The sequence below is a fragment of the Phascolarctos cinereus genome, unplaced genomic scaffold (genome assembly GCF_003287225.1).
Source record: "Phascolarctos cinereus isolate Bilbo 61053 unplaced genomic scaffold, phaCin_HiC Scaffold_3;HRSCAF=262, whole genome shotgun sequence".
NCBI classification, from domain to species: domain Eukaryota; kingdom Metazoa; phylum Chordata; class Mammalia; order Diprotodontia; family Phascolarctidae; genus Phascolarctos; species Phascolarctos cinereus.
The window spans coordinates 133,894,221-133,915,549 of NW_027555736.1; the positions used below are offsets into that span (position 1 = coordinate 133,894,221).

A 21,329-nucleotide genomic window follows, 5' to 3' on the forward strand; every position below is an offset into this window, starting at 1 on the left:
ATCTGTACTGGCTGTAATAGGGCCAAAAGACCCATAGAATCCCAGCTACATCACAAGTCAGTATTATTTATGCCTGTTTTCCAAGATATGGGGAAATAACTTAGTATAATCTCAATATTAACAATGACTATGTCTTTGTGCACTACTAAAATATATTTCACATCCCCCCCTCTGTCTTCCTTGTTTTCTCTTCTTGAAACTGGTAGGCAGAAACCAAGTTTAGGAGCAATAAGGATTGGAATTATGCTGGAACATTTCTGCTCCTGCTGGGTACTAAAAGCAGTCAAAGGCATTATGAAAAAAAAGGCATTTGGTGGCATTTTCTCAGAAAAAGTGGGCACAGTTTAATATAAAGATTGTTAAGCCCTACAGGTTAAAGCATTGTGCAATAATTATCATTGGAAGTGTTTACTAAACACCTCTTTGCATCTGGCATTACATTAAGTACATACATCAGTACATTTGCAAGAGGCATTATGGTGAAATATATCAAAGAATATTGGGATTAGAGTCAAGAAGACCTGGATTAAAATCCTACTTTATGTACTTGATAGCTTTGTGACCATGGACTTAACATTGGTTAAATTTAGTTTCCTCATCTGTTATATGGAGATAATAATATATCTTGCCTCATGGGTTACTATGAGGACCAAATGAAATCATTTATGTAAAAGCACTTTACCATCCTAAAATCACAATATAAATGCTGGCTATTATTATCATCATCATCATCATTATTATTGATGTAGAAATACTTTATATGCTTAGTTTTAAAATAGTTTCCACTTTGGAATGTTTTATGTAAAGGAGACGTGTGTTGAAATATTATGTGGAAAAAATGAACAGTATTAAAATTGGAAGAGACTTTAGGGCACATCTGATGGATACTTAAGCAAGAATCTCCTCTCTCTCTTATTGGTTTGGATAGTTGAAACTCAAGATTTCCAGATAGAGCTCAAAGCCCAGAGAAATAGCCTTTGCTCTGTAACATCAGAATGCTAAGTTTTTCCTAGCCCAACTTTGCCCATTAATTTCATCGATAGTGGCTGTTTTCTGTGTCTTTTCCTCTAAGGTCCCTTCCAACTCTGTGATCCTATGACCTGAACAGACGTTGACAACTATACTAAGATGTATAAGGGTAACCTATATAGTTTTGTGTTAAAGATGAGTGAGTGTACAGGCTCTGGTGTGATCTAAATGAAATTTGCAAAAATTTTAGATCTTTAGACACAAAGATAATTCCTTGATTATAGTTCTGCATAGTAAAAGTCAATATGGTTTCTCTTTTATTTTTCTAAATAGCTAATATTTAATTGATATAAAAAAGCTCCCCAATTCGCTGTTTATGGAGAGTAATTATCAATGGTTTAAGGTAGCAGCTTACACACAGCTGTTGTCTTTGCTGAACGTGGTTTGGTATACGGGTAACAAAATAACACTTTCAAAGTTGTGAAACAATGCCATTGACAATCTCAAAAAAAAGTTTTCAAGAGCCAAAGTTTGGAGTTAAATTTTCTTTTAAAAAATGAGCAACAGTGCTTTTATTTTTTACCTAATCATCTACTTATTGAATGTATATGTATTCACTTTAGTTTTATTTGGAATGAGCAAATGACCAACTATAAAGTTTAAAAGTGATTCTTGTAAAGTAAGACAAAAGATATATTCTGAACATAGAGAGAAGTGTTTCCCTACTTATTTCCATTTCCCAGAAGTATCTGATTTTATTTATTTATTTTTTGAAACTGCCTTTCCAGGGAAAATATCCCTGGAAAAAATATCACATTCAACAACCTGGATGAGAAAATAATTAGAAGAATTTCTATAAAAATTGGCCTTAACTCTTTTTTTCCTATGTGAACAGGAGAATTGTAATGAAATTTGAGCTTATCAGAAAGAAGAATTTGCAGATACATGTCTTTGTATAGTTTTGTGAAGAGATTTTCCTGTGACAACTATTTTTTTTTCATTAAAGGTAAAAGAACCGTATTTGCTATGTGTTCTGGACACCCAAATTTAGCAGAATTCCCCAAATTGTGCCTTATGAGCACAATGATCACTGGCACACATAGCAAGAGAAGTGAAATTCTTCAATAAGGTAATCTTTTGATTATGGGCGAAGTTTTACCTTTGCTGAGTTATATTTGTGGGAAAAAATTAGTTTTTTTAAAAATTATTGATATTTTTTGGTTTTATATTACCTCCATTGCCAAATATATACCTGCCCAGAAAACCATCTTTTTTAACAGTGAATAAAAATAGAAAGAAAAAACACTTCAGCAAAACTGACCCAACTTATTGTTCAAGTCAGACATACAAAGTCAATCCTCAATGTTCACAGGGGTAACATTGCTAGAAAACCACACAAAAGTAGAAAAAAAAACGTGAATGTTGGTACATTGAACCTATAAGAAATAGGGGGGTAGGTTCCTATGACCACCAAAAACTAATCTTTTGCTATAGATTGCTGAAAATACACTTTTATGCTAAAGTTCTTTGTAACAAAACATTAATTCTGATAATGTGTGCTTTTCCTAACACAGTAACCATGAAATAACCCATAAAATGATGTATACAAAATAAAATTGGTAACATGCAAAACATTTTTTCTTGCTAGCAATTCCCTAGAATTCTGTGACCTTTTGTGCTAATAGCTCAATAAAATAAAAACATTGATTTTAGATAATATTCACTTTTTATAACACATGAAATCTACAGTACCATAAATACTATACAGCAAATAAAATTCTTAAAATTAAAACATTTTTTAACCTGAATCTTACCTTCCACTGTGTCAGATAGTAGTGTAAAGATGTTGTACCGTATCCTATACTGTCACAAACCTCTTTACTTTGGCTGCCCTCTGAGAACCAAGGGTTAGGTTCCTGGGACTTTAGTTGCCAATTTGCGTGCATTGTGTGTTTCATTTTTTTTTTCCTCTATTGCTCATAGTCACAAATGTGCATGGTTGCCAATGTGAAAGTGAAAATAAGGTTACTAATAAAATCACACAAATGAAACAAAATCACACACTAATAAAATCACAAAAAATGCAGTAATATTGAGCATATACATATATATATGTATATATGTATATATAACCATAGTCTTCCACTTGTTCAAAGAAGAAAGATAAATTTTCTCATCTCCTCTTTGAGTCCAGGCTTGATCATTATAATTATATAGCATTTTATTTCTTATCTAAATCTTTTACTTGCTTTCACTATAACTTGATTTATACTAAATCTAACTCTCCGTACCCCAGTATACATTTTGGTACTTTTTAATTTCTTTTCTTGCATGAAAGACCTCACTTACAAAAATCAAAGAGCTTTAAAAAACATTTAAAACTGGTAGTTGCTGTCAAGATAAACTGTTACTTAACTAGTCAGTATTTCCATTAGATCTAGCTGATATGCTTCGACTTTTTCTTTTCTTATTCTATATCATTTCCTAAATGGTATGCAATGTCTTAAAAATTCTAAGTCAGTATTTATACTTTTAATTTCCAAATTTATGTAGTTTGTGTCACAATGGAAAAATCTATTTGGGCAAAATGATTAAAAACAGCATATTTAAAGTGAACAGAGATAAGAAAGTTACTAATTTCTCAATTTTCTTTAAGTATCTGTTTGTCATCATAAGACTAGTTGATCTGAATTACATCCCCTGTTAGCCAACATTATAAAAATACATACACCAACATAAGTTTAACTTAAATATTTGAAATTGTGATCTTTCCACTCTGAATAAAGAAAAGGTTTCCTGAGCAAATTAGCAGTGATTATAGAGATCATTAATTCATGTACTTAAAAAGGAATAAAATGAATTTCTTTTTAAAATATAGTTCAACCCATTCACTAATTCAATAGTACTTTTCTCTCTCACATTGGTTTGCATTAGTGATATTTTAATTATTTTATATAGTTACTTACCTGCTTTCTATTTGCTTCCAAAGTGATTCTATTGACTGTTTTAAGTTATGTGCCCTATGGCTGTCCTTATATTAGACTTTTTCATAAATTTTTTTCTCCCATACCATTTAGTCTACTGGACTGTCTCATATCATAATGTTTGATATATTCTTTCTATTGTATTTGTAGTCTTAAAATCGTTCTGAAAGAATGAATTTGTGAAAGAATGTAAGAAGAGGATATGACAACTAAAGTGGGATAATAAATCGTGTATTAGATTGACATGACATGTTATAGATTGAGATGGAAGTAAGAATAAACAGAAAAGAAAAATACTTACCAAAAACCTGTGAAGTATATGTGTTCTAATTTTCCTTAAGAAAATAAATTTTTAAATAGTACTTATTGTTAAATATGAATTTCTTCAACCTCTTTTTGTAATAAACTTTACTCCTTGCACATTTGTCATGGGTTATACTGACCCTAATTTGTTTGTGAAAAATAGTCCTTTATTCATTAAAAGAGGTAGGATAGAAAAACTTTGCATAGAAATATTATCACTATTTCTTTTAATAATTGGTTTTTGGTTAAGAATAAGCATACAGACAGAAATACAGTTTTGGCCTGTGAACAGACTGTTCTGTTTTTTAATGTTATTGTAGTTCTCATAAAAGTTGTCACTGAACTTCTTTTCCAATAAGGGTTTATTAAATGTTTTATCAGTGATTTCCTTTTCTGAAGAGATCTTTCTTTTCTGTTTATTGTTCTAGGCTTTTCTTCTATGGATTTTAAGTTTTGTCTTTCTGGCTAATGTTTCTTTTGTGTCATAGGAGTACTATTTTATAAATCGTGATTGGTGTAGAATTTTTCAATGGCATATTACCTGTGATTCTTTAATGCTTGTACCTGGCAAATCATTTTCTCTTGCAAACTACTTTCACTACTGGTACAAATATCCTATCTCTTTGCTGGGCAAGGCATTCATCCTTTGTAATAGAATTATTGAATGTGAAGGTCATTTATGTTGTGTTTCAGTAGGCCAGATCTCAGTAAGTGGAGAAAGAACTTTGCATTTTAGGTTTCAAACCCAGTCCATTTTATCATTTGTTGTGCAATCTTGGGGAAATTGCTGAAATTTTCTATTTTAAATTTATTCGCTTACTTATTGGATCATATGTTATCTGTTTACTAAGGATTTTGAGTTTTAACAATGTGAAATTCTTTAATCTTATTTTATAAATGTAACATCAAAAGAACCAAGTATTTTGAGTTGTGTGTTCTCCATTTGAAGGTGAATCCCAATGACCCAATGAATCTTTTGTAAAAAGTCGACTCAGCTAGGATGTTACACCACCACTGTCGAAGGAACCCTGAACTACAGGAAGAATTACAGATTCAGGCAGCAGTGGCTGCTGGGGATGTTCACACAGTACGAAAGATGTTAGAACAGGGCTATTCTCCAAATGGCAGAGATGCTAATGGGTGGACCCTGCTTCATTTCTCTGCAGCAAGAGGAAAAGAAAGATGTGTACGAGTATTTCTTGAACATGGAGGTAAGTGTCCTTTTCTTTCCCCAAAATTTTACTCCCAAATGTAAGCTTGAAATTACTTGTGAGATAGTTTTAGTCTTATGGCCCATGGAATTCCTTGTCATTAGTAATTAGAAAAATTTTTAATGTTCTACTTTAGTGGTAATTTTTTTCCTCCAATTACCTTCTAATTCTACTGAGCCCTGATTAGCACCAGATTTTTTAAAAAAGGGACCCCCAAAGTCTATTTGCTGTTTTGCTATCCCACTTGATAACATTGCCAATTATTTTGTTGCCTAACTTATTTTATTTCAGAAGCAGAAGTATAGCCCCTTGATCCCACAGTTAGACATTTAGACAATTTTTTCCCCACAAATAATTTCTCAGATTCAGCCACCTACTAGAGGTCCCCTTATAAATTATGCTCTTAAGTCTTACTATAAATTACTCTTTGAATTTAGTTCTATAGTGATACTGGTTTAGTTTTCCTATTTATCTTTCCTAGTATTGCCTTTAGTTTTAGTTTGTAGGCATTAGAAGAACCTGGTTCAAATTTAATATGCTTATTATTTAGTTTACTTATTATAGGCCATTAGACATTTTTTATCCCAGCTTTTTTTTATAAGCCTTATAAATATATGTCTTACTTTTTACTCATTTATCTAAAATTAATTTTCCTTGCAATTAAGTCTCTTCATACTTTTGTCACTTACCCAAAGATATATATTGTATTACCTATTTGTCTGAATTTTCTTTGTAAATTACAAACTAAAGCTGTCTTCTCTCATGGCATATAAAGTAAATAATAGGAAATAAGTTAAAGGATGTAGAGCTGGAAAAGACCTGGAGGTCATCTAGTGTAGAAAAATTCAATATTTTTAACATTAATACAAGTCTGTCAGAAACAAATTTATTAATTATCTGTCTAAGCATGGTTGCTGAATGAAAGAGAGAGAAGGGGAGAGGGAAAAGTCAGGTCCAGGGTGTAATATTAGGGTTCATTCACCTATGTTGATTGCAGGAGAAAACTGAGGACACCTCCTTTGGCTAACAAGGGCACATTATCTCTGTGCCCCCTTGCTCTTGGGATTTATCCTTCTAGTCTCTTCAAAGGTGTTCTCAGGAGTTAATTCTTTTAGTTGATTCAATGACATTTCTACTCTTTGTTCATCATAGACAAGATAAATTTTTTTTAATTTTCAGGAGGATCCTTCCCTCAGAATAGAGTATTATTTCCTTGGAATTTTGTATATTGATATATTGATAAGGTTTTCTATTCAGACTAGCACACTATCAAAATATTATTTTCTTAATATTTAATAACATAAAAAGAGGCCTTAGTGCTATATGCTTCCATACTCCCAGTTTTACAGATGAAGACCTTGGGAGCTTAAGTCTAAGGTTCTGTAGTTACATAATAGACATTTGAACCCAGGTCTCTTGATTCTAAATTCAGTGCTTTTTTTTGGCCGTGTCACACACATGTAATTTTTTTACAGTGTACCAGCATATTAGTAATAACCCACTTTCATTTATAGAACATATTCTATAATGGTGTAGCTAGACTTTGATTCTAACATTTGCACGATGATTTTTTAAAATTAGAGGACCTTACTGTTGATGTGGCTATGATCATGAATGAAATAAAAGTTAGTGTTAACTCTAGGACTAGAAGCCTTTAAAAATAGCCTCAAAAAGATAATTTAATTCAATTACTCGATTTTGGAGATGAGAAAACTGAGGCACAGAAAGTATATGAAACTAGGTCTTCTGAGCTCCTGATTCTCTCAATTTTAATATATCTCTGGGCTTTGGTATGGAGGTTAAGGGTCAGGAATGGTAGACTCATTGACTTAGTCTTGCGACAAACTGAGGTATTTGGTTGTGTACAGTCAGTACAATTTTTACACGTTCATTTTTATTGTCTTGCTGCTCTCTCTGCGTCTCCTGCTTACACCTCACTTTTCTGTTACTGGAACCATAGCCTATTGGTTCCTATTCTGGTTTTGCTACTATTATTATTAATGTTTTTTTCCTTCTCTCTCTTTCTCTCTGTCTCTGTCTCTGTTTCTCTCTCCCTTTTTCTTCCTTTCTCCATCCCTCCCTCCTCTTTCCTTCTCTTTCTCTTTTTTGCGTGCCTGCATATGAAATGCGCTGTATAGGATGTAAACTTCAGTGTTCCTTCTATATCCTTCAAAGACTTTCCATGCAAATTATATAAATACTTAATTTAATAATTCCTTCATCATATTATCCCACTACTTGTCCTTTTTGTAGTTTTTAGAGTTGTGCATTTCCTTTAGAACATATTCTTATCATTGGCAACCCTAAGTTCTTTTACACCTTAGAGTCTGGCCTATTGAGGACCTACCTAAATATTCTCTATACATTTTACCTTCTGAGATAATGCTTCTATGTCCTATTATTATCTTTTCTACTGCCTGCTACAATCAGATGTGATTATTCTTAAGAATTGTATATGCCTTAGGCATAGATTCTAAGTAGAAACTACAATTTCCCCAGCCTACTCTTTCCTGTCCCTTGTTTTCTACTACAAATCTGCCTTTTTCTTCCTGCTAACAACCTTCTCCCACATATAAATGATCTTGTCAGTGCTGAAATTAGTGTTGCTATGGTGGTCTTTGATCACCATCACTAGGATCCAGAACTGCTCGGTAATGATACTCTAGATACATGGAAAGGTAGCTGAGCCTGGGCCTAGAAAGAGACTAGAAACTCTTCTTCAGCATATTCTTAGATCTAGAGCAAATTGATTCAAGGGCAATTAAACAACTTCAGGCACCAGAGCTGTGTCCCCCTTTAAAGAAAAGAACTCATCTCTTCTTTTATAGTGATTGTAAACGCTGCCTGTTTTCGTATAAGCATCCATAAAGTGGGCCTTAGGAAAGTATCTGAATTCAAAACTGCTAGGAGCTGCATGTTAATTATTTAAGAGTTTCTGGCTGTGCAGATGAATATTTGCTACCACTGCTCAGTTGATCGTTGGGCTAAAATGAATAAAGCTGAAAGTAAAATGAATGAGCAAGATTTTAAGTATAAAGAAAAAGCACTCTTGATCCCAGGGAAATTCTCTCATTTTACTAATAAATAAATAAGGTTGCTAATGAGGCTTCTCTAAAATGTAAAATTTTTATTGCCACATGTTAACTGCTTCCCCATCTTGTTATTTATTTAGCCAAATCTATTTTATTTAGTAGCATTGAGATTTGTTTGTTTGTTTTAACAATATGAGATGAGAAGCACTGTTATATAATTAAAAGAACAATGAACTTAAATCAGTAGTTCTGGATTCTACTCTCATTTCAACAAAAATTAACCATCAATTATTTGTGAAGCACTGTGCTAGATGCTGAAGATACGATGGCCAAATGAAAATGGCCTTCAAGAGCTTGTGTTTTCCTTAACTGTTTAAGGGATATAGTATTTACATAGGTAAACACAAGGTCATTTGAGAAGGGAGAGAGTATTAATAACCAGAGAGATCAGGACAGGCTTCCTGTGGGAGGTAATACCTGAGATGAGCCTTGAAGGAAGCTTAGGATTCCAGAAGACAGGTGAAGTGGGAGAGTGCTCCAGGTACATGAGACAGCATGTACTGAAAGGCATGGCAGGTGAGAGATGGAATGCCAAGTTCAGGAAATGGCAAGTAGACTAGTTTGGCAAGAACAGAGAATTCATGAAGGGAAGTAATGGCAATAAGTCTGGAAAGATAAGCTGGAGCCAAAATGTTAAGGGATTTAACTGCCAAACAGAAGAGTTTATGTTTTATCCTAGAGGCAGTAAAAAAGCCACTGAAATTTTTTGAGCAAGGAGTGATGCAGTGAGACCTGGATTTTAGAAAGATTTTTTTTAATTTTGAACTCAGTTTGTGACTGTGAGAGAAGGAAACAGATGGGAGAGATGTTGTGGAGGTAGAATCAACAAGATTTTTGATAGCAAGTAATTTGATATAGTAAATAAGAAAGAGGGAAGATTTGAGGATGATTCCTAGGTTGTAAATCTAGATTACTTGAAGAATCAATCAATTCATAAACATTTATTAAGTGCCTGCTATGTGCCAGGCACTGTGCTAAGAATGGTGGTAACCTCAGTAGTAATAGGGAAGTTTGGGAAAGGATTTTAGATGGTTTTGAAATTTTGGTTTGGTGAATTTTTTTGTGAATGGGGGTGAGGGTGGGTAGGTTGCTATTTTGCAAGACAGTGGAGATGAATTTTGGATATGTTGAATTGATGATGCTTGTGAATAGCAGCTATCTAGAAGCTGGTGATTAGAGACCCATAGAGGTTTTGGAAATAGCTTGTGCAAAGCTGATAACTGAACACATGGGAATTGATAAGATCACCAAAAGAGAATATAGGGAAAGGAGAGGAGAGGGCCTGGGACAGTACCTTTAGGAATAGCACAGTTAAAGGGGTGGGACACTAATGATGATCCAGCAAAGGATACTAAGAGGGAACAGACAGGAGAACTAGAATAGGTCATCATAAAAGCCAAGAAAAAAGAAAATTATCAAAAGGAGGAGTGTTGTATCAACAACATCCAAAGCTGTGAAGACAAAAAGGGTAAGGGCTGAAAAAAAGATCAGATTCAACAAATAAGATATATGACCTTGGACAAGTCATTTAACCCCTTTAGGCCTCAATTTCCTGTAAATTTAAAGTGTTAGACTAAATAACATTTATGTTTGCTTCTAGTGCTAAAGCTCTGTGGTTCTATTCTAAAATGATTGCTTAATACTTAAGTACATTGAGATGTAATGCATGTTAACCATACTTAGCATTGCCGTCATTGGACAACAACAGACACACACACACAAAAATTAAAATATGGGTAAAAATTCCATGCCCCTTCTGGATCACTGCCTTGTTGTGGCAGAGGAGCTTGTGTAGTAGCTCAGTGAAACTGAGCTGTGCCATGAAGAATTACCCAAGATAGACAGGTCATAGCAGAGAACTCTTACAAAAAGTGAAGCGTGGACAGAGGTTCACAATATTGTACAGGAAGCAACAATAAAAAACATCCCACAGGAAAAGGAGAGCAAGAAAGCAAAATGGCTGTCTGATGAGGCTTTACAAATAACTGAGGAAAGAAGGAAAGGGAAAGGAGAAAAGGAAAGATATACCCAACTGATTGCAGAATTCCAGAGAAAAGGTAGATAAGAAGATTTTCTTAAAGGAGCAATTCAAAAAAATAGAAGAAAACAATAGAATGAAAAGGACAAGAGATATCTTCAAAAAAAAATTAGAGGTATCAAGGGAATGTTTCATCTAAAAATGGACATGATAAAAGACAAAATTGGTAGAGACTTAACAGAAGTAGAAGAGATTAAGAAGAAGTGGCAAGAATATGAACTATATAAGAACTTAACATCATCAATAATTAATATGGTATGGTTACTGATCTAGAAGCATACATCCTGGAGAATGAAGTCAAGTGGGCCTTAGGAAGCATTAACAATAAGGCTAGTGGAGGTGATAGAATTCCAGCTGTACTATTTAAAATCCTAAGAGATGATGCCGTTAAAGTGTTATACTCAATATGCCAGCATATTTGGAAAACACAACTGTAGCCACTGGATTGGTAAAGATCATTTACACCCCAATCCTAAAGAAGAACAATGCCAAAGAATGTTCAAATTACCGAACAATTATATTTATCTCATATGCCAGCAAGATTATGCTTAAGATTCTGCAAGCGAGGCCAAGAATCGCCAGAAGTGCAGGCTGGTTTTTGAAGAGGCAGAGGAACTAGAAACCAGATTGCCTCTGTTCGCTGGATTATGGAGAAAGCACAGGAGTTCCAGAAAAAAAAATCTACTTCTGCTTTATTGACTACACTAAAGCTTTTGACTCTGTAGGTCACAACAAAATGTAGCAAATCCTCAAAGAGATGGGAGTACAAGATCATCTTGGCTCCTGAGGAATCTGTATGCAGGCCAAGAAGCAACAGTTAGAACCAACCATGGAACAACTAGTTGGTTAAGATTGGGAAAGGAGTATGACAGTGCTGTGTATTGTCATCTTACTTAACTCATATGCAGAGTACCTTACTCGAAATGCTAGGCTGGATGAATCGAAAGTCGACAAAAATTGACCTCAGATATACAGATGATAACACTCTGGTGGCAAAAAGTGAAGAGAAATTAAGAAGCCTTTTGATGAAGGTGAAAGAGGAGAGTGTAAAAAATGACTTTGAAGCTTAACATAAAAAAGAAAACCCCCAGATCTTGGCAACTGGCCTATCACTTCCTAGCAAATAGAGAGAAATGGAAGCAGTGTCACATTTTCTGTTCTTAGGTTCAACAATCACTGCATACAATGACTGCAGCAATGAAATTAAAAGACGTTTGCTCTTGGAAGGAAAGCTATGGCAAATCTGGACAGCATACTAAAAAGCAGAGGCATTGCTTTGCCATCAAAGGTCCATAAAGCTATGGTTTTTCTGGTTGTAATGTATGGCTGTGAGAGTTGGACTACAGGAAAGCTGAGAGCTACAGAATCAATGCTTTTGAATTGTGGTACTGGAAAAGATTTTTGAGAGTCCCTTGGACAGCAAGGAAATTAAATCTGTCAATACTTAAATTAATTCAGACTATTCTTTGGAAGGACAAATACTGACACTTAAATACTTTAGCCACATAATGAAAAGACAGGGCTTGTTGGAAAAGATTCTTATGTTGGGAAAGATTGAAGGCAAAAGGAAAAGGGAATAGCAAAGAATAAGATAGATAGTGTCATGGAAACAAGGAGCATGAGCTTGGAACAGACTTAAGGAGATAGTGGAGAATAGAAGGGTCCATCAGATCATGAAGAGTCAGACAAGACTGAACGACTCAACAACAAAAAATTGTCAGACCACATTAGGCATTTTGGGAATATAGCTGTAGTAACGGCAGTAGTGATTTTAAGAAGTAGAAATGTATATGGTTTTTATGTTGTCTGTGCAAATTGGGAAAGGGAAGAAAACAGTAAAACTATTTCAAGTTGAAGAAAGCTTGCAAAGCAAGTCACACAACAGATTTAGGAAAAACATCTCTGTCCTCATTTGGTTAATTAAATCAGTAAGCATTTATCATGGATAAATTCTCCTGGAGGAGCCTTTAAATTGCAAATAAAAGAAGTAAAGAACAAAAATAGAAACTCCTTACACCTCTTCATACAAATATGCCCCCCCTATACACACACACATATGCACATGACTCTAGGAATCCTGAGCAAAATTAGGTGTTCCAAGACATTGACAGTTTATTGAGTCTGTAACCCTAGATTTCTTGCATATTGAAGGAATTCTTGTGTCTGTAGTAGATTTAGGCAAGGCAATCTTCCTTTTTTCTTTTTTCAATTTATTTTTCAATTTTCTTCCATTTTTTCCTTTTTTTATTTCCCTCTCATTTTTTTTCCTTATTATCCTCTGTTCTTAAGCCCTCAAGTACTATTGATACTAGTAGACATTAACCTTACTAGTGACATTCAGGTTTTAAGAAGTTTGCTGACAGCTGTACTTATAGATACTTATAAGTAAGCTCATGTTTTTGCCTTGGTATATAAACATAGATAGATAATCTGTACACCTATGTGACCATTTATTTGGCTATATATACTGTCATCAATGAATTTCTTTACTAACCACTGAGATATATCATTGTAATTTACTAATTAGTTTGAGTTACTGTTATGTGATGTTGGTGGAAGCTAAAAATTCAAGACATATTTAGTATCCATGACATAAACTTTGGAGTAGTTATGAACAGGTAAAAAAAGCTTTGGCATAAATATGTCTATATGTATATGCTATACATCCTAATGTAAAAACCTAGAGATTCAAGGGTTTTTAATAGCGTGTCAGTTTTAGTCATGTCAGTTAAACACAACACCAAACTACATACCTTCTGTCTTTTAAAAATCCAACATTTCTCAGGAGGCCATTCTTTTTTATAGTATGAACATAACATAATGAGAAAAGTCCTGGGATGGAAATAAAGGAGATTGTGGTATTACTTATGGCTTTGCTACAAGCTTCACTATATGTCCTTGGCCTAGTCACAGTTTGTGTTGTTTACTTTTCCTCATATGTAAAATAATAATTGAACCAGATGATTGCTAAGTGAAGATTCCTTCTATGATTCTTTGGTCTGTTTAAAATCTAGAATTTAACCTAGGTTAATTCAGTGGCAAGGTGTAAGGAATTTTTAGAAGAAAAGGAATACCCAACATAGGGAAACAAGTTTAAGTTATAGGATCATTACTCTAACTTTATTAATAAATAGAACAAATCAGGATAGAATTAAGGGCTACTAAAGGATCCTTTACTATCTAGCTAAAAATTGTCCACACTATCAATTAGAGAAGAGGGAAAGGTCCAACAATTTCACAAATAGGATAGCATGGGGCATGTCCAGATACAGGTTAAAAATGGGCAACTTACTGGCAGGATCATTTCTTTTCAGAGGAATGGGGGGAAATACTTTGGAGTACATGACTTGTTGCTTATCTGTTTTAGACAAGTATAGTAGCACTTTCTTCACTGCTGCACTTACTTGTATCAATCAGACTTGACTGAGTGTAAGATTTCCGCTGGATAAAGTAAGCCCAAAAAATCCGCCAAAAAACAAAATGAATATTGGTAGCTCAGCACATGACTATTTGCACCAGGAGGTGGCAGTAGAATACTTTTTTTAAAAAAATTACTAGCTACCTTCATTTTTTAATCGCATAGTTTCTCAGTTTTGTCACTTACCTCTAAGGCAAACCATGATATTCTCGCTATCACTGTGGATGAAAATAAAACCACATGCTCTTGGTTCTGGTCTTTGTATGTTTTAACTTGCTGTGACAGTTTACTCTGATATCTCTTCATGGCATGGAGATAATTCTGGCTTCTCAAAAGTTATGCCAGTGCAATATAGGCTTTGTCAGGTCTTCAAACTTAGTGTTTCTTCAAACCAAATATATCTGTTGTCAGAGGACTAGACTGGCTAAGTTCAGAGAGACTACTCATGAGAAGGACTGACCACCACGTGATTAAGTTTTTTGACTTCTGCAGCTCACAAACCATTTACTTGTGCATCCTGTGCCAGTGAAAGGAGTATTCACACCAATGAAATCAATGTATGTTTTTATAAATCTGTCTTGAAGTCTTTATGTTTTTATATCTCTCATTAACAGCTATGTATTTAATTGGAAATTTTCACTTTTCCCAAATATTGTCAATATCTTATATATCATTACTTGCCTTATTCATTTACTGAATCCACTGTTCATAGTTTTTTTATTTCAACATTTTGTTGAGCAATGTACAAATATTTAATTCCACAACTTTGAAGGTTGATGATTTTTCAAAAGGTTTCATGCTTTTTTTGCCTTGTTTTTCCATGAAACAAAGTAAACTAAGAATTCTTTTATATGAATAAAACAACATTTTAATAAGTCATTTAAACTGACAAATTTAACTTTGTGGATTTAAATGCTAGCCTAATAGAAGTATGAGCACAACAAAGTGACCTACTTAGTCTGGTGACAACAGAAGCTATTGCCCTTGTTTGGCCAGCTGGTCAGGCAATTCTGGTGGAATCAGAGCCACAAACAGCTGTTGATCCAGCCTTTTGGCATAAGGAAAGGTTCTAGGGCAGGTGATGAAAGTCTTAGGTTATGGCAGTAGGTAAAGAGTGCACAAGGTCATAAATCATCATAGTTTTATTAAGTCAGTCAATTTGGGAAGAGTTTTGTATGGTTTTCAAAAATGAGAATATTTACACTACTGAGGTTTCTTCTAATTTTTCACACAGTGTGCTGCTTACATTCTTGCAAATTCCAAAGTTCTTGTAAAAATAATAATTCAAAACAGACTTTTCATCTTATGAAAACATGCTTTATCAAGATCACTTAAAAAACATATATCTTACATGCTTTGGAAATCCTACAGACCACAGAGAAACTTTTACCTAATACACCCTAAAATAACACAATCTGCCAGACCACAGTACATCCGCAATTTAGAATAGCAGATGTTGCTACACATGCTTCTTTTTAAGACTAAGCAGCAGCACAAAAGAAAATAAAACAAAAGTTTAAAATGGGGGGGAAGCATGATGAAGATGAAGGTTTGGAATAGCCAGAAGAGAGATGTAAGCAATTGGTTTCAAAAAGCCAGAAGAAAAAGATGTGGCTGTCAGGGAACTATATGTTTTGTAGATGCCTTTTCAAACACTTACGTGATCTGTCATCCTCATTCCATTGTGTTAGACTTGTTAACTTTCCATGAAAATGGATTTTAATTTAACTAATGAAAAGAATAGTATATGTTTATTTAAAAACTTTGATTTAAAGTTTTGTTCTAAAATGTGCATTAGGGTAGTTTTTCTCTTAATGTTTTTTTAACATCTTTTGTTTTGGTTTTAACTTTAGCTGATCCCACAGTTAAGGACTTAATTGGAGGCTTCACTGCTCTTCATTATGCAGCCATGCATGGTCGAGCCCGGATTGCACGCTTGATGTTAGAATCTGAATACAGAAGTGACATTATCAATGCAAAAAGCAATGATGGTTGGACTCCCCTCCACGTAGCTGCTCACTATGGTAGGGACTCATTTGTCAGACTCCTGCTAGAGTTCAAGGCTGAGGTCGATCCACTGAGTGATAAAGGTACAACACCGCTTCAGCTAGCCATTATCCGAGAGAGGTCAAGCTGTGTGAAAATCCTTCTGGATCACAATGCCAATATCGACATTCAAAATGGTTTCCTGTTACGATATGCTGTGATCAAAAGCAATCACTCATATTGCCGAATGTTCCTTCAGAGAGGGGCAGACACAAACTTGGGTCGCTTAGAAGATGGACAGACACCATTACACTTGTCTGCCCTTAGGGATGATGTGCTTTGTGCCCGAATGTTATATAATTATGGAGCGGACACTAACACAAGGAACTATGAAGGACAGACCCCATTGGCTGTTTCAATAAGTATTTCTGGAAATAGTCGACCCTGTTTGGATTTCTTACAAGAAGTAACAAGTATGTAATATATTTTATTATAATTGTCATTGGTATTATTGCAGTTGTTGTTTTTACTTTTACGTGTTTTTTTTTAAAGAATTTGAAGCATTTACAAACTTCATGTAATATCAGGCATCAGTCATTCACAACAGTCCTGACTGGTAAGTAATGCTTTACTCATTCAAAATAAAAAGGAAGTTACCTTCACATCACATTAAGCATCCTGTGACAAATTAAAGGGGAACGGATGCTGCTACTGGTGTTGGGGGTGGTTGTACAATAGAAAGGGGAAGAGAAGGATGAAGGAGAATCAAGAAAATTACAAAAGGCTCATGTTAGAACAATGGAAAACAATCCCCATTGGTCATAAGGTTTATCTTTTCAGGCTCCACAGATTTGATATTGATTATTAGGATTAACATGAGTCTAGATATAGAATGATGTTGCAGCCTGTGATGTGTAATTAGGATATCTTTTAAATGTTTGTTTTATTTTGTATGTTGTGAACTTGTATTTAAAGGAACAATGATGTTATAAGTTCACATTTGGTTAATTCATGAGTATGTGCATCCTAGCAATTACAGATAAAAAACATTTGTTTTACCATTTGGTTGTTGTAATGTACTATTTACACTGGATTTTTTTTCATTTGTTTTTTAGTTTCTTGAAGCATAATATGCTTACTTTTTGTGGGAATGGAAAAAATAAAATCAGGCCTGAATGATAGCAAAACAATTCATTGAAACATTTGGTTAGTGCAGTGATAAAAATCAATCATACTTATTTGAATCATTAATTCGACAGTCATTGTGGATCACATTTTAACCCCGTGCACTGTTAAATTGAATGTTCCTTGCTGTTGCTCTTTCCTTTATTTTATTTGATATTTTTAAAGTGTAAATATTTTCAATCAGTTTTCATGATTTCTTCAGTTTCACGGTTGCTCCTTTTCTAGCAAAAATTAGGGGTTTTCTTCATAAGTGAATTCATTATTCTAGTCCTTAATCATTTAGATGTATCTTTTTTTCAGAAACGATAAGAGTGTGTGATTCAGAAATAAGACATAAAATCAAATTTAGAATTCAAATCTTGCCTTTACTACTGATTTCAGGCAAGTGGTATCCATCTTGGTTTTCTTCCCTTTCTATAAAAAAAGGTAATTATCATGCTTTGCCAATCATCATTGGATATATTTCATGATATTATGCCACTAGCAAAGAATTGATACTTAGAGGGCGTAGCTATTTTCTGTCTCTCTACAGGAAGATCCATGTGATCTATACCTGTGTTATATATCACATATCACACAGTCTTGTTTTTCTTGATAGGGATGTCTGCTTTGGATCTGCTTTCTCTTGTCTAGCCCCTTTATTACTAACCATGTAGTATAACAGAACTGTCGGGCTTTCAGCTCACATTTATATAGTAATTTAAAATTTACAAACCATCTTCCTCAGCATGTTTGTGAATTAAATAGTGTATTATCCCCATTTTACAGATGAGGAAGCTAACGTGTAGAAAGGTTGTGATTTGCCCAAAGTCACACAGCTATTAAATAGCAAAGCCAATACTTAAACCCAGATCTCCTAATTCTAAGCCCATTGCTCTTTCTGCCACCTCATACCTGTCATACACCCTCCTCCCTCTATGCCTAGGTAGCTTAGATATAGTACTGTTTGTTCCTTGAGTTTTAAAGGTAATTTTTAATGTAGAACTTTATCCCTACTCCCCCCTACCCCTTTCCTAGGGCTCTTAAATGTTGTACTTGATCATTATTATATAAGATGTAATTTCAACATTGTCTACTTAAAATGTTAAGGGTTTGAGATGTTTTGGTCTCATATGTTAACGTTATTGTCATTATCAACAACATTAAATGAAACTGGTTCAGCTACATAGGGAAGAGTATTATGGCCTGTCATTATTTGGATAAAATAATTTGAGCTCAACTAGAATTTGAGGAGGATTGGAATAGTATACTTGCAATGATATAGCTTTTTCTTTCTCCCTGTCTAACCCTGACCATTTCATCTCTAGTGCTATGATTTTTAAAAAGGTATTGAATGAAATTTCAAACCATGCATCTCTCAGCAACTTTCCTAGCAGTCTTCTTTACAGCACTGATAAGGACTTTGGTATTGTCACAGATAAAACTAACCTGATCTAGAAGCTTAGAATTATGCCATACCGTTATCTCCTGTAAATTTTTCATTTTATTCTATTATGGACTCTATTTTTTAGAAAATTTGCTTTTTTTTTCTTCATATGTCACATGTTCTTTATATATAACATTTTTGAGACTCAGTTGAATTAACCTTTGTAAACCAAATCCAAGAGGACACACTGCCATTTATTAATATCCTTCAACTATCTCCCACTTAACAGCTATTTTACTGGTAAAATAAGGAGAATTAGGATAGTGAATTGCTTCTTACTATGTGCACCTAGAAACTTTTTGGCCTGGAGCAAAGGTTCTCAACTGTTTTTGTGTAATGGACCCCTTTGGCAATCTGAAGCCTAAGTATCCCAAGTCAGAATGTTGTGGTTAAAATTCATAATTGAAGAAAATGCCAAATTTCATTTAAAGATTAATGAAAATAAAGATTCTTTTTTTTCACCTAAGTTCATGGGTCCCATACGATCTATCCATGGACCCCTTGAGGGTCTTTGGACCTTCTTAAGAATTCCTGGCCTCAAGTATAAATTTTGGTTAGAAGAAGTAGAAACTTGTTTAAGCATTTTTTAAAAAAGACTTTCAGGAAATAGGTAGCTGAAAATTGTTCGGCTACTACTAAAATACCAGAGCTAATAGAGTCAGTTACACTAGTGTTCTAGAAGAGTATGTCAAAGAGGAGGAAACCTGAAATCATATTTATTCATCAGACTGATGGATGGAGTTTTGGGATGGAATCTGTATTACCAAAGTACTGAGCATAGAGCCTTGTGCAGTATATATATGTTTAGTAAATGAATGAGGAAAATGGGTATCTCAATACAATTTTCAGGAGTGATTTCCCTTTATAAGTTAAAAATATATCATTCCATTTGCCTTAATAAGCTTCAGTACTCTTAAGATTGTTTATTGCCAGAAATAAATGGAATGTTTCTGACCTGGATATTAGTTCAGGCACATCCTTTTAGTCAATAGTTATGTAAAAAGCTAGCTGTTTTTCACTAAATTAAAGTGAAAGAAAATGCTCACTCCTGGAAGTTCAAAGAGTACTAAGAACTGGAAACTGCATTCAGTCATCTGACATGGAAGAGAACTGCAACTTATATCACTTTTAATTATCTAGTTAGATTCTATGACCCTCAACATATTAGGAAAGTAAAATCGCTTCATAATGATTATTATGTAGAAACATGAAATTTATTGGATGGACTAGCTCTAAGGTCTGAATTTTTATTAGATATATATCATTTGATCCTAAGGAAGGAAGAAAAACGCTGTTGCCCTAAGATTCTAAAAACCCTGGGACTTCTTAAAATTAAGTTTTTATTAATGTCTTTTGGTTTTTTTGAATCCCCAAAATTTCCCCCAATAGCCATTCCCCTCGCAGAGAGACATCCTATATGGCAAATGTTTTTAAAGATAAGACATAGAAGGAAAATAAGATGTAGAAGGAAAAAAATTGACAAAATTTATCAAAATTATCAATTTATCAGAAAGTCTGAAAATGTATGCAGCATACCACTCATAGACCCCCCCCCACCTCGGCAAAGGGGTGGAGAATGGTATTTTCTCATATCTCTTCTTTGGAGTTGTGCTTGCTTTTTGTAATTTTTAAAAAATTCACTTTTGATTTTTTTGTGGTTCTTTCTGTTTACATTGTTCTAGTCACTGAATTTTGTTTTTCTTGGCTCTGCTTACTTCACTTCATCAGTTCATGTAGATCTTTCCTGTTTTTCTATATTCATCATATTTGTCATTGCTTATGGCACAATAATATTCCATTACTTTCATAAATTACAGTTTATTTAGCTCTTCTCCAATTGGTGACTTTGCTATCTCAAAAAGTGCTACTGTAAAGATTTTGGAGTGTATGGGAACATTCTTCTTACCTGGGACTTATTTTTCAATAAATGGGTCCCAATTTCCTCAACTGTAAAATAAGGGATTTGGACAAAGGTCTCCTCCTGCTTTATAATTCTGTGACTATGCCTTTAATAATTTAATGTCTGTTAATCACCTCTTGAAAAGCAGTGTGGCATAATGGTATAGAGAGCAAGCCAAGAAGATAGACAACTGGCTTTTTAACCCAGGGAAAATCAGTTAACCTCTCAGTGCTGTAGGCAGTTCCCTAAGATTTTAAGTTGCAGAGGAGATGTTGACCTCTGCTTTGGTAGAAGTTTCCTCAATTGGTAGTTTCTTATTCCATGAAATCCCCAGTCTAGTTTCTTTTCCCTACGAATTTCTTGAAGATAAATATGGAGAGGAAAAGTGTGATTATAGCATATTGAAGTAAAAAAAGTTATAGTGAAATCTCAGTTGTCCAACATCCTGTCTTTGAGATGAGCCTTGTTTTGATGTAGCAAAAATAGTCTTCTTTAACAAAGCACCCTCTTGATTTCATTTTATAAACATGAAAAACATAGGTGTGACCATCCTGGGCAAACTCATGATCCAACAGATTATTGTCTATAGTAACTCCCAGAGATTTTCTGTGGGCGCCAAGATAGGTGTCCTCCTTGACACTGACTTTAAATATCTCATCTTTTCTCTGTAGCTCTTTCTTTATGCCTCTGTCATTCATAAATTGACCAAAAGTAGTGTGATGAATTGGAAAGGATACTGAACTCTTGACTTCAGACCAGGTTTCCAATTTGCCCTTTATATTCCCTCGTATGTGAATTTAGGCAAGTCACTTTACCT

The 21,329-nt window shown here is 34.2% G+C and overlaps 1 protein-coding gene across 3 annotated transcripts in view; it reads left to right on the top strand.

The window, feature by feature from the left end:
- ASB7 (ankyrin repeat and SOCS box containing 7) overlaps positions 1 to 21,329 on the top strand; it is a 37,305-nt gene that overhangs the window by 6,221 nt on the left and 9,755 nt on the right. For 2 of the 3 annotated variants that reach the window (XR_002320187.2, XM_020963756.2), the window contains exons 3-5: positions 1,976 to 2,098; positions 5,206 to 5,467; positions 15,869 to 16,474. Coding sequence is in view for 2 of the 3 variants with exons in the window: in XM_020963756.2 (XP_020819415.1) it covers positions 5,257 to 5,467; positions 15,869 to 16,474 (817 nt within the window). In the remaining variant the exon portion in view is untranslated. The remainder of the gene's footprint in view (positions 1 to 1,975; positions 2,099 to 5,205; positions 5,468 to 15,868; positions 16,475 to 21,329) is intronic. The other variant, XM_020963764.2, reaches the window with a different exon arrangement.